Source organism: Triplophysa rosa, linkage group LG12 (genome assembly GCF_024868665.1).
Source record: "Triplophysa rosa linkage group LG12, Trosa_1v2, whole genome shotgun sequence".
NCBI lineage: Eukaryota > Metazoa > Chordata > Actinopteri > Cypriniformes > Nemacheilidae > Triplophysa > Triplophysa rosa.
This window is the reverse complement of record NC_079901.1, coordinates 4,119,309-4,135,671: the sequence shown is the minus strand read 5'-3', so window position 1 is coordinate 4,135,671 and position 16,363 is coordinate 4,119,309. Positions and strand designations below refer to the sequence as shown.

Genomic DNA, 16,363 nt, shown 5'->3' with positions numbered 1-16,363 from the left:
GGACACGATGCCTGCTTCCAGTACGCTGGGGCAGGCGTTGTGGATACGTCCTGCCCGCACTGCGGGCGGTGACGATTCAGACGTTGCGTCACGGGTGGCTGTGTTCCCACGGGACTCAGCCACCACCTCGTTTGCTCCCCGTTCCGTGGCGGCAGGACTACGGTCCTGCCATCCGCTATGGCAAGCAGCGAGGGTGATATGAGGATTACTGTGAGCGAAAATCTGCCAGCCACTGGCTCTTATTCCTCAATCACGTATTCGGACACGATGCGTGATGATGAGATGTCTCTTGCAGCATCGGGGGGTGACGTACTGCCATCCGACTCCGACGATTCCTCGGGCTCCCTCCCTCGGGGGGTCGAGCCCAGGAAGAAGCGGACATCGAAATGTCAGCCATGCTTTCCCAGGCCGCTGTGAGTGTTGGGTTGCAGTGCCCGCACTGCCTCTCCCAGCGCTCGCGGCTGGCTACATGGCGCCTCAGGTTTGAGCGTGCATGAGGAACTTAGTAAGACCTGGAACGCCCCCTTTCCGGCACGTTTCACGTCAAACAATGTTCTGTCACCCTCTCTTCCCTCGAGGTTGAGACAGCTAGAGGATACGTCGATGTCCCCCAGGTGGTGCCGCCACGGTGCACTCGTTCCTGTAGGCGGCGGCCACCTGGGGGGGGCTCGACCTAAACTCCCGTCCAAAGCATGTGGGGTTGCGCAGATGAGTAACGCCGAGGAGGTCCGCTTTCTCGACGCACCCGTCTCGCAAGGGCGGGGGGCTAGTTGGTGATACTGTCGAGCCACAGTTCTCGACAGTAAAGAAGCAGTCCTCCCGTGCTGCGACTCGGCCGTCGAGTCCCGTGCACCGTCTGCTTCCCAGCAGCCCTGGTCCTCTTTGACGCCCTCTGGCGCCCCCCACTCAGGCGGACCCCTGGAAGAGACAGCGAAGAGGAGACCATCACCCCATCAGCAGCCGTGGCGAAAGCAGAAGCGGCCCTCATGGGAAGACCTCAGGGGGATCGAGGCTACCATTGGGCCCGACTCCAGCCACATCGCTGGGAAATCGGATAGGGACGGATCCTGCCCCCTCTCACCATCTGCTGGCCCCCTCCGGGGGAATAGCGCCCACTTACTGTCAAAAAGAGTTTCCTCTCTCTCTGGGTTATCACAGCCGCTCCCACCCTCGGCACGACGGTGGACAGCAACTCGACGTTGCGTCACGGCGAAGCGCAATGTCGAGTATAAACACCAGCCCTCAGCACTCTCAGTCAGACAGTGCGTTGTCTCTCCCCCGGCAAGGAATCCGTACTGCTAGCCATCGAACCACCCCCCGGGGGACGATGAAGAAGATCGAACATTTAGTCCCCCTGTCACAGTTCTGGGAGCCTGGCTCCAGCTTCCCAGACTGTCAGGCTGGCTAGGGAAGACAATCCATCTCGGCTACGCGATCCAGTTCGCCACACGCCCGCCCAAGTTCAGGGCATCCTCCCGTACTTCGGGCCGAGGTCGCCACCCTTCTGGCGAAGGGAGCAATCGAGCCCGTCCCACCAGCCGAGATGTTCAACGGGTTTTGCAGCCCGTACTTCATTGTCCCCAAGAAAGGCGGGGGGTTGAGCCCTATCTTGGATCTGTGTGTTCTGAACAGGATGATCACGCAGAAGCGCCTCAGGGAAGGAGGTGTGCGGGTACTAAACTATCTCAACGACTGGCTCATCTAGGCTCACTCTCGAGATCTGTTGTGTACACACGGGGACCTGGTGCTCCGGCACCTAGATCGGTTGGGCCTACAGGTCAATTGAGAAAAGAGCAAGCTCTTCCCGGTGCAGAGCATCCTCTTTCTCGGTATGGAACTCAACTCTGTCCCCATGAGAGCGCGACTGACTACAGAGCGCGCCCAGTCAGTGTTGAACTGCCTGAAGCTTTCGGGCAGTCAGCGGTCCACCTGAAACTATTTCAGAAGCTCCTGGGATACATGGCATCCTCAGCGCACCCCCCCCCCTCGGGTCGATGCACATGCGACCGCTCCTTGGAGAGCATGGCACACAGGCAGCAGGCGTATGGTCATCACGCTTTTCTGCCGATGCACCCTAACCCCCTGGTCTCCCATGACCTTCTGCGGACTAGGGACCCTTAGGGATGCCTCCCTTCAGGGTTGGGGTGCCGTGTACAATGGGCATGCAGTGTCGGGGCGGTGGACGGGCCACCACCTGCGTTGGCATATCAACTGCCTAGAGTTGTTGGCTGTGCTACATGCACTGAGGAGGCTACTACCTCTCGTGCAGGACAAGCACGTGTTGGACAGCACAGCTGCCGTGGCGTATATCAATCGTCAGGGTGGCATTCGCTCACGGCAGCTAACATGACTCGGCCGGCGCCTCCTCCTCTGGAGTCAGCAGGTGATCAGTTTCCTGCGAGCCACACACATCCCAGGCTTCCTGAACCAGACAGCCGATGTGCTCTCTCATCAGTCGACGCCTCGCGGAGAGTAGCGACTCCATCCCCACGCAATCCGGCTCATTTGGGAGCAGTTCGGCCAGGCACAGGTGGACCTGTTTGCCTCCCCGGACTCCACCCATTGTCCGTTTTGGTACTCCCTGACCGAGGCACCCCTCGGCACAGATGCCCTTGCGCACAGCTGGCCGCGGGACAAGCGGAAGTACGCCTTCCCCCCAGTGAGCCTCATTGCACAGGTCTTGTGCAAGGCCAGGGAAGAGGAGCATCAAGTGGTACTAGTTACGCCCCATTGGCCTAACCAGGACTTGGTTCTCGGAGCTAAGGCTCTTGACAACAACTCCCCCCTGGCCGCTCCCCCTGGCGAAGGACCTGCTTTCCCAGTGGAAGGGGCACGTTACGGCATCCCAGGCAGAACCCTGGAACCTCCATGTCTGGACAGGACGAGGAGATCCTGAGTGGCACACCCCCTGTCTGCTTGGGACATCACTCAGGCTAGGGCCTCGGCCACTAGGCGGCTATACGCCCATAAGTGGTGCCTCTTCTCGTCCTGGTGCTCTTCTCGGCGAGAAGACCCGCGGAGTTGCTCGATCAGGAACGGGCTGTCCCTTCCTCAAAAGAGACTGGGGAGTAACCTCTCCCCCCTCCACACTGGGAGTGTATGTAGCCGCTACAGCCACTCATCATGACCCAGTTGCTGGGAAGCCTTTGGGACAGCACAACCTGGTCATTAGGTTCCTAAGGGGCGCGAGAAGGCGACCGCCTCATCCGCGCTCCATACCCTCTTGCGACCTAGGTGGCGGGCCTCAAGAGGCCCCGCCCCCTTCGAGCCTTTCGGAGCTGCCGCTCTTTCTCACCTCTCGATAAAGAAGGCTCTCCTAATGGCGCTCACCTCCAAGAGGGTAGGGGACCTGCAAGCACCCTCCGTGTCCACAGATTGCCTAGAACTCGGGCCCGGGGATTCTCACGTTATCCTGAGACCCCGTCCCGGCTACGTGCCCAAAGTTCCCACCACTCTCCCGAGAGACCAGGTGGTGAACCTGCAGGCGCTCCCCACTGGGGAGGAAGACCCAACCCCATACGTGTTGTGTCCAGTACGTGCACTGCGCCTCTACTTGGACCGCACACAGAGCTTCAGAAGCTCTGAGCAGCTCTTTGTCTGTTTTGGAGGTCAGCAGAAGGGAGGGCTGTCTCCAAACAGAGGCTGGCGCACTGGATCGTGGATGCCGTCGTTATGGCATACCGATCTCAAAATCACCCTGCCCGTTGGGAGTGAGGCACACTCCTCATGGGCACTGGCTCAGGGCGCCTCTCTGGCAGACATCTGCAGTGCTACGGGTTGGGCTATGCCCAACAACTCCGCAAGGTTCTAATACCTACGAGCGGAACCGGTGTCAGCCCGCGTCCTGCAGGGCAACTTGTAGGACCGGCAGCCGGTAGGGCGTACGCCTGCGAAAGCCCTTCCCCCCTCCTCTAGGGGGATCAGCAGCTATTACGCCTCCATTCTTTCCCCACTGGGTAAAGAACAGGCATTCCATCCATCACTAAGCACCTTGCTCTGCCCAGCCTGCCCTTAGGCCAGGGTACAGTTGAGTTATCTGCCACACAGCTCTAACCGGACCTAGTGCTCCAGACATGGTAACCCCCCCTCCGTGGGCTGTTCCGTCTGATGTATCCTCATGAATGGTTCACACCTTGGCAACCCATGACCTCCCTAGGTGGACTCCCACCTTGCGGTTAACTCCTTAGTCCGCACATTTTCCATGAGTTCTCCCCTGTTGGCGAGACCATGTTGTGTCTCCACTACTCCTTAGGTAGTGGTCTCTGCAGCGTTTTTCCCCCAGGGGCCCTTACGGTGCCGGGCGGCTTCTCGCTGTTAGAGAATTAGGCCTCCGCCCGTGACGGCCGGTGGCAGGGGCTTCCCAACTTTTTGAAAAAGCTCTGGGACCCCCTACCTCTCCACTGGATGGTTACAATTTCGGCTAGCGCTCACATCTGACTCGCCCAGGCCAGTCAGCGTCGCTCCGCTAGAGATTGTGATATGGCCCAGCGCTGTGGCGTTTTCCATAGGAACCCCAATCTGTCGGTTCGACACAACGTCGAGAGACCGACAGAAAGGGAATGTCTTGGTTACGGATGTAACCTCAGTTCCCTGATGGAGGGAACGAGACGTTGTGTCCTTTATGCCACCCCAGCGGTTGGGGGGGGATGCTTCAGGCTCCTCAGACCAAAAGGTGAATGAATGAGCACGCCAGCTTCCCTCTTAAACCTCCCATGCGGGGAGGAGTCCGGCATGCAAATTTCATTCGCCAATTTTCATTGGCCTTTTCTAAATACTCAGAAGATGATAGGTTCTCAAGACAAACCCCAATCTGTCGGTTCGACACAACGTCTCGTTCCTTCCATCAGGGAACTGAGGTTACATCCGTAACCAAGACGTTTCCCTTTTAGATGCTAAATTTATGGAAAGAGATTATTTAATTGAATCACACAATGCAATTTACTAATATATAGGGATGTAACGATTCACCGTGAGCCGGTTGAAAATCGATTATAATGTGTGACGATTCAAATCGGTTGAGGTGTGAACTGAATCGCAATACATTATTTGAACGGCAGGGGCCGCTATGTTCACTGCAAACCTAAACGTGGCCATGCTCAGGGATGCGCATAAGTGGTGCGCAGGTGCGCGACCAAAATTAAAAATGCGCTCTGTAAATAAGTTTAGAACGCCCATTTGCGTACTGACATGGTTGAAACCTTTTGATGCACAATCACTGTTTTAGTCCAACTAAATGTAATACTGGATAAGATTTCTGTTTGTACTGAATGCTGCTAAAACTACTGATATCTACTGATATATAAATTATGAAAAACGGAGTATTGGTAGCTCCGCCTTTGTTGGTTCTGCTTTCGTTACTAGAGAAGCACGCGGTGTGGCTACCCGATCCGTCCCGGAAACACGATTTGTTCCGCGCATGCGCGAAACTGACGTCACTTCCTGTTATCGGCGACGTTTTACGACAGTCTTCTCGACCTGGGACCAGCTCGGAATCTGGCAGGGGTGCATTTCTCGGCATTACACCTGTTCCGGGCGTCTTCGAATTTTATCATCAAAGGTAATTAAATTGCGTTAAGCGATTTTATAATTAAAAGGAGAACTGACAATCTGTTACAACCTGGGTCATGTGCTTAATTTACAAAGTTATATTTAAAATATCGAGCTACATTAACTGTACTTGTTAAATTCCCGTATAGAATAAGAAAACGATAGAACCCTTCACAGAGATGCTAATAGTTTACATTAAAATACTACTATGAACCATTAGCTTTTACCATTAAAACCATTACAAATTTCTTTCTTTGTAGTGTGATTTGTGCATTATTTTATATATTAATTATAAAATCAATTTATATATAAAATTGGTTAAATTTATGTGATGTTTTTATTGACCTTTATGGAGTTTAATTTTAGTCAGATATCAGATAATATGATATTTCTTTTAACTGCAACTTTTTCATGCTTTTTTTCTTCTTCAAACAGGCGACAGACTCTTCTACACCGGCCCAATTAAACAGTACATGCGGCTAGTTGTCCTGTCCGAGGAAGACAACCTGATGGTTTTGGAGATAAGACTTACAGAACCATATTTAGGTTTAGACTTAAGATAATTTACTGGCCTTGTTCCAGGCATGTTATTTGGTTACAGTTTCCAAAAGGAGCCTCGTTCTCAGGCTTCAAGTTTGTATAGAGCCTCGTTCACAGGCTTCAAGTTCATCAAAGAGCCTAGTTCTCAGGCTGCACACCTGATAATTTAATTGCACGTTATGTAATTTTGTGTTCTCTTTGGAATCCCAGACACATTGCAAGCTTCATTGACCCAGGATCCTGGACTGAAAAAACAGGAAGAGACCTTGAGGTATGTTTTAAATGATGGAATTGTGTCAAGCAAATGTATGTATATAACTAAACATGTTTATTCGACTGTGCTCTGGAATACTTGATTCTGATTGGCCAGTTGCAACATTCCAAGGTTTGATATTCCCAGATAACAAGCACACAAAACTAATAACACATGGTAACCCAGTCTTTATCACACTGTCAGGCTTTATTCTGCGATAACAACCTGCTGCCTGTACATCATCCCTTACCTAAAAATTGCAGTTGTTTTTTAAACTAACTGTGGATGCACTTTTCCTTTTCCAGTTTTTTCCTCAACAGTCCAGTGGGGATTCTTGTGGTGTCTACATGCTGATGGTAAGAATGTTTAATTTATCAAAGCTGTTAGATAATAAAACCAAAGTCTTACAGTGTTATTTGTGTTTCACAGTATGCTCTCAGCATCTGCACATCATGTCCCTTAACATTCACAGAGGTAAGCTGGATTTTCACACAAGTATGTCATTGAACTACTGGTATGTGTGCATTTTTTTTGTGTGTTTGAGGGTTTTAGGAGGAGGTGCCATTGATTCGCCAGTGGTGGTGCATTAACCTCATGGAAAGATTTTGCCTAGAAGGGTATGATAGATTCTACAGATATAATTTCAGTATCTTGGCTGTATTAAGTTAGCTAAAGCTATTACATAGAGTTCATATACATTTACATATATTTTCAAAGGCATGGACAGAGGTTTGCATACTGGACCGAAGAAGCATCCCAACTCCTTCAGGGGATCGTTGAGCCTGTGTTTAGGGTGTCGAAATTCACCACCACCAAACTGTCACCCAGCAGAAGAGTTGTGGATGACAAGGACATTGATAAGGTTAATGATTATACAGTAGTGGTTATACATGAAGCATTTGCATGATTGCTGAATAAATAGTATAACTGTTGTGCCATTTTACTATGTAAGGAATAAATGACTATAGGCCATTTAATTAGTCAACCAATTAGAATGAAGCATAAACTTCATTTACTTCAATAGGTGCAGCAGCCAACCATTGTCCGAGACCTAAATACAGCGTGGTACTGGGTACAGAATCACAGACACTTATTCCGTGGGGAGGTGACAGAGCCTGCCTTTTTGCAGATGAACAGGGGTGATCAACAAAATGCCATCAAGAACCTCTTGGGGGGTCAATTCTCTGAGGCGAAGGATGCCTTTTTGTTTATATTTCATTACCAAGAAGACATGGAAACATTTTTGTCGTACTGTGTTGATGACCAAGGCCTAAAGGTCAATGCTATGTTCTACAAAGAGAAATGTAGTGTGTGAGTGTGTGTGCGCGTGTGTGAGTGAGTGAGTGTGCGTGAGAGAGAGTGTGCATGTGTGTGCGTGTGCGAGAGTGTGCGTGAGCGAGCGTGTGTGAGGAATGGAACAAATGTATAAATAAATTGAAAGAATATATATATAACTGTATTCTGTGTGTTTCTTAAATGCAGTTAAATATCTAGAACAGTTATGTAGAACCTATCTTTAGAAAATGAATAGAAAGAAAACACATCTGTATGAACATCTGTATTTTCCAAATTGTGTCTAGCAAATTTAAACAATTCAGTTTAATTTGACCATTTATTTAATTCAATGAAGTTAATTTGTGCCACATATTAACCAAATTTTAACCGAAATGGATCGGGTAGTTATTTTTTATGACCACCTTAAAACAAACATGCATTATAATTCAGCAACAATTTAACAAGCCAGGAAATATCTCAAAGCATTGTAAGAAACAAATTAAGAAAAAAGAAACTTATACAGATATAATAAATACATTTATTAATAAATGTAATAAAAAATATATATATTAAACTCCGAGTGTAAAACAACAGCAGTAACGGTATAGCCTACATACCCGAAACTGCCGTAAAGTGTTTCGATTTATTTCAGACAGGAAGTGACGTCAGTTTCGCGCATGCGCGGAACAAATCGTGTTTCCGGGACGGATCGGGTAGCCACACGCGGCACGCGCAGCCTCTGTGGATGTCTGGAACTGCACTGCTCTGCGCTGCACGTCTACCAAAACACCGCTTCTCTTAAACTTTCTAAGAGGACAAGCTGTTTAAACTTGACACTTGCACGCAGCTTGTGTTTCTCTATGCTATACTCGATCCTAGCTCTGCACCGCAAGTCTCCATGTGCGTTCGCAAGTGCACTTCCCAGCAACCTGTCAAAGACCAAAAAGGTTGTCCTTTTAGGTTTCAAAATTGGTTTTGAAAATTAATATTTACTAATGTAAAAAGAAAAACAAGAAGAAATACATTATCATTGTATTTTAAGTGTTCCTTAAAGTAATATAAATATAGTATTATCCCACTTTATTATTATTATTATTTTTTTACTTTTATTTTTTACTTTCATTTTTAATAGGTAAATATCATTTGTCTCATTATGTGCAATGTGAGCACCAAACCGAATCTCCAGGTGCTCTCTTGAGAACCAGATAGAAAAACTTATGTGCACCCCTGGACATGCTGATATTTCTTAAATGCAAAAGAAATCCAAGAAAAGCACAGACAGTATTAGTTTGTTTATATTAAAGAGACTTTTTCTATTATTAATTTGCTATAAAATTGCAGTTTAGTTTTGTTATTTGAAATAAAAGATAATTTTATTATACAAAGAAACGTGAAGCATTTAAGAAATAATGCAAGAGAAGTTGTTCATTTCTAATTTGTTTCAACTCATTTTGTAAAAATAGATCGTGAGTAAATCGTGAATAAATCGCATCGTGAGATCAGAATCGTGAATCGCATCGCATCGTGAGCTGAGTGAATCGTTACATCCCTACTAATATATGCATTCATCAGTTTACTGGTAAAAAAAGCATGTCTTCAACCTTTCACAGTTGTGTTAAAAACAACACATTTATCTTTAACTGAACACATATCTGTGTTATTTCTGGGACATTTTGTGTTACTTTAAACACAACTTGTGTTGTTGCTTTCATTTATTTCACACAAAATCAACACAAAATGTGTTAAAACAACAAGTAATGTCTTAAATAGCATCTTATCTTATGGAAATGAGTTATCTTGAAAACACAGAAGACAGACACAACCACATACAAAACACTCCACACACACAATATGCACACGTACTAACACACATAGACATAGACACACACACAAATGCGCACACACACGGATGCGCAGACACACGGACGTGCACGCGCAAGCACACACAGACAAGCACGCACACACACAGACACGCACGCCCATACACGCACAGTGAAAAGCACACATTTAAGATAAAGAATAGAGGTTTAATATTTTATAGGATAGAGGTTTAATTATTTTATATTTTAACTAGTGCTGTCAATCGATTAAAAGAATTAATCGGATTAATCACACATTTTCTGTGATTAATCACGATTAATCGCACATAACAATAATATTTTAAAATATACTTTTACATTTTAATAATTTCTTTAACAGCGTCATTTTATGAATGAAAGAAAACATTTTGATATTAGTACTGTAACTGATGTCTCTATTAAATTGATTATTTTAACATTAATTATAGCCATTCAACAATATAATTGAGAGCTAACATGAAATATACAGAAATTGAAGGAAGTTCTCAAACACTTTACAGTCTTTAATGCTAAATTATAAATTAAATGCAGAAGAATTCTCATTAAAGCTACAAAATCACATTGATTTCTTCTTTTATTTTGTTCTTTGATTAACATTAGTGACAGGAGTCACAGCAGCACGTTTAAGAACGTCGCCCCTTTAAGAGCTGTCTCAGTACGCAGATCTGACCGTCACCGCACTCCCATTTTCACAACTCTTTGCATTCATTCAAGATTTTATTTTACACTTTGAAGTCTTGCTTAAGAAAATGCTAGACAAAACGGGCTTTCTGACATAATCTTGTATGCTTTTATCCATTCAAGCACGAAAGAGAGCTTAACACGGATGCGCTGTCTGACAGAGATTCACCGACGCAGCCTTCAGCCCATAACTGTTTACACCAGACTGGACCTCGCGTTGCGTTTTGCCGCGTCCCACAGTTTAGAAGCAGTCTATCTTCATTGAACGCGTCAAAGCAACTGTTTAAAATCGCGCTTAAGTGGTTTAAAAACCTGTACACGAATAAAAGCATGATTACATAATGTAACGCTAGACAAAGAATGTCAAAACAAACGGATGCTGCGTTAATTGCGTTAAATATTTTTCACACGTTAATTTGAAAAAAATAATCGCATACGTTAACGCGTTAACGTTGACAGCCCTAATTTTAACATGCCAAATATTAAACCGACTATAAGTTCCTATATGCAATATTAATTAAGTAAAACTTTAAAATTCTAATTCTAAAGCAGCCCCCCGGCTGGGCAAATAGTGCAAAACAGTATGCAAACGGTGGCGAGGAACCCAAGACTCCAATCGAGAAAAAAACTCTCAGGAGAACCCAGGCCCAACTAGGGGATTCCAGTTCCCCTCTGGCAAAAGCTGCTGCCTCTGCACAAGCTCGACATTGCTTGCACAACAAGGCTAAATAAAAATAAATAAACTTACTAATAAGGTAAATTATAGTTTTAAGATTATCATTAATAATCTAATAGCATTTGAAATTTTGTAGTGAAGACGTGTCAAGTATGTTTTGTGCAAAGTGCAATACAAATAAAAATGACTTGACCTAGATTAATAACTGTAGTGCCTTCATTCCCTTTAGCTGTTGGCCACATTGAGTTGCTCAATGAATTATGTGGCAAAGGCAAATGGTTTACGGGTAAGGTAGGAGGGCCCCATAGCAGTATTTTGCTTAGGGCCCCAGGGAGGTCAGGACCGGCTCTGGGTCTCACACATTCGCTGGTTCTCACCGGTCATTCACAGATCAAAGATTCATGAGATGAAATGGAGGTACGTTTTTACTGTCTTTTATCTGTAATTCCATTCAGTTTTTCCGTGCAGGCAGTGTACTTAAGCTCCCTCGGGATGAACATGAGCCAGTTAGGAGATGAGGTATTCGAACAGAGGAACACTCAGTGTGGAAATGATCCATTTACCCAAGTTAATCGCTGCTTTTACTGTTCAAGGCCACCTAATGGGTTTACTAGTGCTCACTGGCAAAACATGCACACACGCAGAGAAACAAAACATCTCTCTAGCTCATTCAGCGGTATACAGCAGCATCTGATGTTATTTGTGATGGAGTAGGTTAATGTAATTTGATTTAGTTATACAGTTCCTGTAGCATGACAGATGTAACATGAGGCTTACAATGCTTGTCATGAGATCCCATGCAGGGAGCACATGTATAATAAAATGTAAAGCTTAACTGCTTTGTAAGTTGCTTTGGATACAAATGTCTGCCAAATAAATGTGTAATGTGAATGCAGTTTAGTTGCATCACTTACAATTCTTAAATTTTTACAGTGCCATTATGACATTAATCACTTCATTCATGAAACTTTATTCATTATTTGAAAGATATAGGTGACCTCTCATATAAAAGTACTAGGAGGCCCCTACAGGGTGTTGGCTACATATTGATATATGATTTTAAAAGCGTATATTGAGGGCATCTAAACACTGAACACTCTAGAGGTGTCTTGCTTCATACATCATGAAATGGAGAAATGTTCACCAACAGCATGGTTTGTCCTCTCTTTTAAATCTTTTAAAATGTTCAACATTTATGTTTATATATCAGCCTTTCAAAAAAAATTGGCATATCTACTGTGTCTGAACAACAAACTATCAAACGGTTTTATTATTCTTGTATTTATTTATTTCTAGCCACTTAGGGACCTGTCACGGACGGGGGTGGAAGAACCCAAGTGCAGGCAGCAGAGAGTGGGGTAACAAAATAATTTATTAGGACAGAACAGAAAACAAAAACCCATGATGGGGTAAATCAAGAAAACGGGATAACACAACTCGAACACAAAAGATCATTGACTAACTAAAGCTGGACTAAACGGGAACATACTCGACATAAACAATACTAAACGACTTGACTTGACTTGAGAGCAAAATGACACAACGTCATAAACAAGGCACAAGCGAAACGAAAGAGCACAGGACAGCAAACACAAGGGCATTATATAGGGAGACAAACAAAGGGTAATTAACAATGGTCATGTATCGGGGATGAAACACTGAAGGGAAGCTAATGAGAGAACGAGAGGGGCGGGGCCAAAGACGAGACTGGAGAGAGTCATGTCATGATAACAATAATATGTCTCTCTCCACACAAAACCTAAGGCTTTGCCATGACTCTGCCACAAGACCAAGAAAGACATGACAAGATGAGGCAGAGTCATGACAGGGACCATTGTGCACTGACATAAACGGCAATGGTCCAGGAGCACTTCCGGTTTCAGTTTTTAGCACAACATATGTTTGAATAAAATATAACCAGAACTGAACCAAAATCTACAGTTGTAAGCATGTATTTGGTATTTGGTACCAAATGTAAAATAATCAAATATTAAAATAGGGTGTTTGAGTCTAAGGTGTTTACAGGCCTGACCTGTATGGTGTGTATAGGCAAATTGTTAATTTATAAATTTTAAAAGAAAATTAAAAATATATAAATTAATAAATTGTTTAATTGCATTATAATTATTACCATTAAAACTAATTTTTACTTTCAAGACTTTTACTGCATATGAATGGCCAACCTATTCACATGTAAAATGAGTCTCAATCATCTGGTTGGCATATGTCTGAATGACTGGCTAAATTATGTTTTATGTAGTAAAACAGACTTTCATTGAAAAGACCATACCCTAGCATATGCAACAAGCACGTGACAAATGCATTACTCCATACTGATAAAAAATGTTGGTCAAGGCTTTTATCTACTGTAATTAATTGCATAACAGTGATGTCTGATTATTTTTATTGAGAAGTTTAAAATTAATAAAATAATGAAATGTGATATTGTTGTGATATCCCTTTAATATTTAATATTTGCAGCCAGGAACAGACAGTTCTGTTCATAGGGCTTGTTTAAGAGAATAGTACCTGAACATCACAACCCTATTTCTTGCTACTACTTGCTAACTAATATCAAAGTCCTGCCACTCCACTGCCACATTTGCAAATCCTCCGGACAGCTATTTCAGTCAAAGCAAGACCACAGCCCCACTTAAACGGAGGGAGAAAGATATTTCTAAAAGGCTGGCAAAAATCACAATTAAATAGCAGCTTTCTGATCAACAATTAAACCATGTGTAATCAACTGCACCATACTGTTTCTTAAGGATAAAAAGTAAGTTACTGCACACAACAACAGAATTCAACACTTGAGTTGTCACAATCCCTGTCTGTGTCTTGTTTAGTGTGTCCTTCATTTTGTGCCTTGTCTGTCATTTTGTATTGTTTTATACTGCCCCGCCCTGATTGTGTGAACCTGTGTCTTGATACCTTGATTAGTTTGTCTATTTAAACCCCAGTCCTTTGTTAGTTGTCTGTGAGTGTTGGTGTTATTGTTTATTTGCTATTTTGTTTCATTTAATTGAAACTGCCTGCATTTGGATCCTCTTTCTGCCTGTTGATTCCATCACTGCAAAAGAAGTATTAACAGTCCTTTTATATTACAGGTGCTGACTGACAGAAGTGGATGGCTTTAAGAAGTCATCAGTTGTAAATGACAGCAGATCATAATACAAGTAGCTGTGTCAGTAGCTCAGTATTGAACAATAAGACCAGACAGGGGAGAATTGGGGAATCATTCCATTTAGCCATGAGTGGAATGTGAAATGGACTTTACAGGCTATCTTGAGTGCTATTCCAATCCCAAGGGTGAGAAACATGTTCAGTTCGAAGGGCACTGCAAATGCATAGGGAATAAATCAATACATCACTTCACCGGAAGTGGAAAGGGAAAATCACCTAACTGCAGAAAAACAATGGACGAGATTATGTATGTGTGTCGTATATTGTAAAAGTTTATTTAATGATTTTAAATTATATTTTGTGTTTTATAATTATACTTTGCTTCAAGTAAATCTATTTCACTTTTTGCAGCATTATTACATTTTGTGATAGCATTGTTACATATTCCATCACACTCGGTGTGATGAAGTTATGTTTAAATACAAAGTGAGACAAAATCTCTGACAACGTTTTAATGCTTCTACAATAACTGCCCAAATATACAAGCAAACAAATAAATTATTAAATAAATATAACAATATGTACAATTATGTGTAAGAGAGAGATTTGGTTTATCGTGTTTTCGCTTGTTTATCTTATATTTTAAACATAAAATTTACGACTCTTCATTTTATGATTCCATTCAATTAAAATGGACTATTCCTATAATGAAAAATCTGAGATCATGAACTGTTTTCCCCATTCACAAGTTGGAGTGTGTCTTTTTCCAAGCATACAAAGCAGATATTAACTGCATTAAAGGCGGGGTAACCAATTTCTGAATTATTTAAAATTATTTAACATTCAGTTGATATACACATTTCTGTGGTTTAAAAGCTCTGGTTAAACACTCTTTCCACAGGTTCTCTTAAGGCTTTCGGGGAAGCCTTCAAATAAATCATGTAAAAATGTCTTTGTAAGCAGAGCGACAAACTGCTATTAAGTAAACATAATTATATTGTATTTTATTAGTCTACTCCACTCGTATGGAGCAGGGCTGCTTGAACAGATTTGGATACTGGGCAATATGTCAAAGCTAATGGTATAAGTTTGATGTAAAGTCTTCCATTAGGGCTGCAATGATTGTTGCTATGAAACAAGTTGTCATAACCAGCAGCACTGCCACCTCACTCACACAAAGGCAGATGTGTGAACAACCGCCCCAAAGAGAGAGCAGTGATGTTAACAGGTGCAGTAACCTACAACACATAAGAGGCACCACCCCACCGATGGGAGTGACAGCTACACATCCCTCAGCGCCCAGCTGGGAGTCTGCTGATGATAGGCTTTGGGGAAGGTGATGCCATGCCCGGCTGAAAAGAAAGGACAAGAGAGATTGCTTGAGATTCATTAAATGACTCACACTTAACACAAATTACACCTAAATAAGGAGGGGCATACACCTGAAAGGAGAGCCCACATTCCTAAATTGTTACTAACAAAAAAAACTGCTTAGTAAGTCTTCATCAGACTGATCAAATTAAAACAAGCACCAAAAGAGGGGAATTTAAAAAAGAACAAAGAAATGCAATAATTGTTTCAACAAAAATGCATACAAAACAAGTAAATAAAATAAAAAAGTGCAAATTATATAAAAAGCAAAATTAGAAAACAATCAAAACAAACAAAAAACTAACAAAACCCAACTTGAGACAATAAACAAGCACAAAAAAAGACAATAGTACACTAACAGTGTCACGGCTCTGCCTTATCTTGTCATGGTTTTCTTGGTGTTGTGGGAGAGTCGTGACAAAGCCTTTGGTTTAGTGTGAGAAAGCCATGGGGTGTTTATATTTTGACACTCCATGTGCTTTCTCGTGTCCTGTCATTGGCCCCACCCCTCTCGTATCCCGTATTGCCTCCCTGCCATGTCTTATGTTTTTCACCTGCCCCTCCTAATCTTCCTTTGTTTGTCACCCTTTAAAATGCCCTCATGTTTCATTGTCCTGTGCTCGTTTGTTTTGCTTGGTACTTTGTGCTGATATCTGATATATGATAAAGTTGTTGTTATTGCCTGTTCCTGTTGTGTCGGTTATAGTAAGTGTCTAATTTAGTCTATGTCAAGTGTTGTTTTAGTTTAGTGTTAATCAGTCTTCGTCCTATTCTTACTTTATTATCCTGTTTCTGTCATGACTCTGCTTCCATAGTCATGTTTTTCTTGGTCCTGTAGCAGAGTCATGACAAAGCCTTTGGTTATGTGTGGAGAGAAACATATTATTGTCCTTTTGACAATAATATACGTTCTCTCCAGTGTCTCGTCTCTGTTCCCGCCATCTCGTTTCCTCGTTATCTTTCCCTGAGTGTTTAATTACCCACACCTGCCCCGTGTCGTTATCCTTTGTCTGTCTTCCCTATATAATACCCTCATGT

At 43.4% G+C, this 16,363-nt stretch overlaps 1 protein-coding gene across 1 annotated transcript in view; it reads left to right on the top strand.

The window, feature by feature from the left end:
• LOC130563194 (structural maintenance of chromosomes protein 5-like) overlaps positions 1 to 7,779 on the top strand; it is an 11,095-nt gene extending 3,316 nt beyond the window's left edge. The window contains exons 3-8 of the mRNA XM_057348621.1: positions 6,298 to 6,358; positions 6,646 to 6,696; positions 6,770 to 6,814; positions 6,893 to 6,957; positions 7,058 to 7,202; positions 7,365 to 7,779. Of these exons, the coding sequence (XP_057204604.1) occupies positions 6,688 to 6,696; positions 6,770 to 6,814; positions 6,893 to 6,957; positions 7,058 to 7,202; positions 7,365 to 7,655 (555 nt within the window). The 5' untranslated portion in view covers positions 6,298 to 6,358; positions 6,646 to 6,687 and the 3' untranslated portion in view covers positions 7,656 to 7,779. The remainder of the gene's footprint in view (positions 1 to 6,297; positions 6,359 to 6,645; positions 6,697 to 6,769; positions 6,815 to 6,892; positions 6,958 to 7,057; positions 7,203 to 7,364) is intronic.
• Positions 7,780 to 16,363: the final 8,584 nt, after the last annotated feature.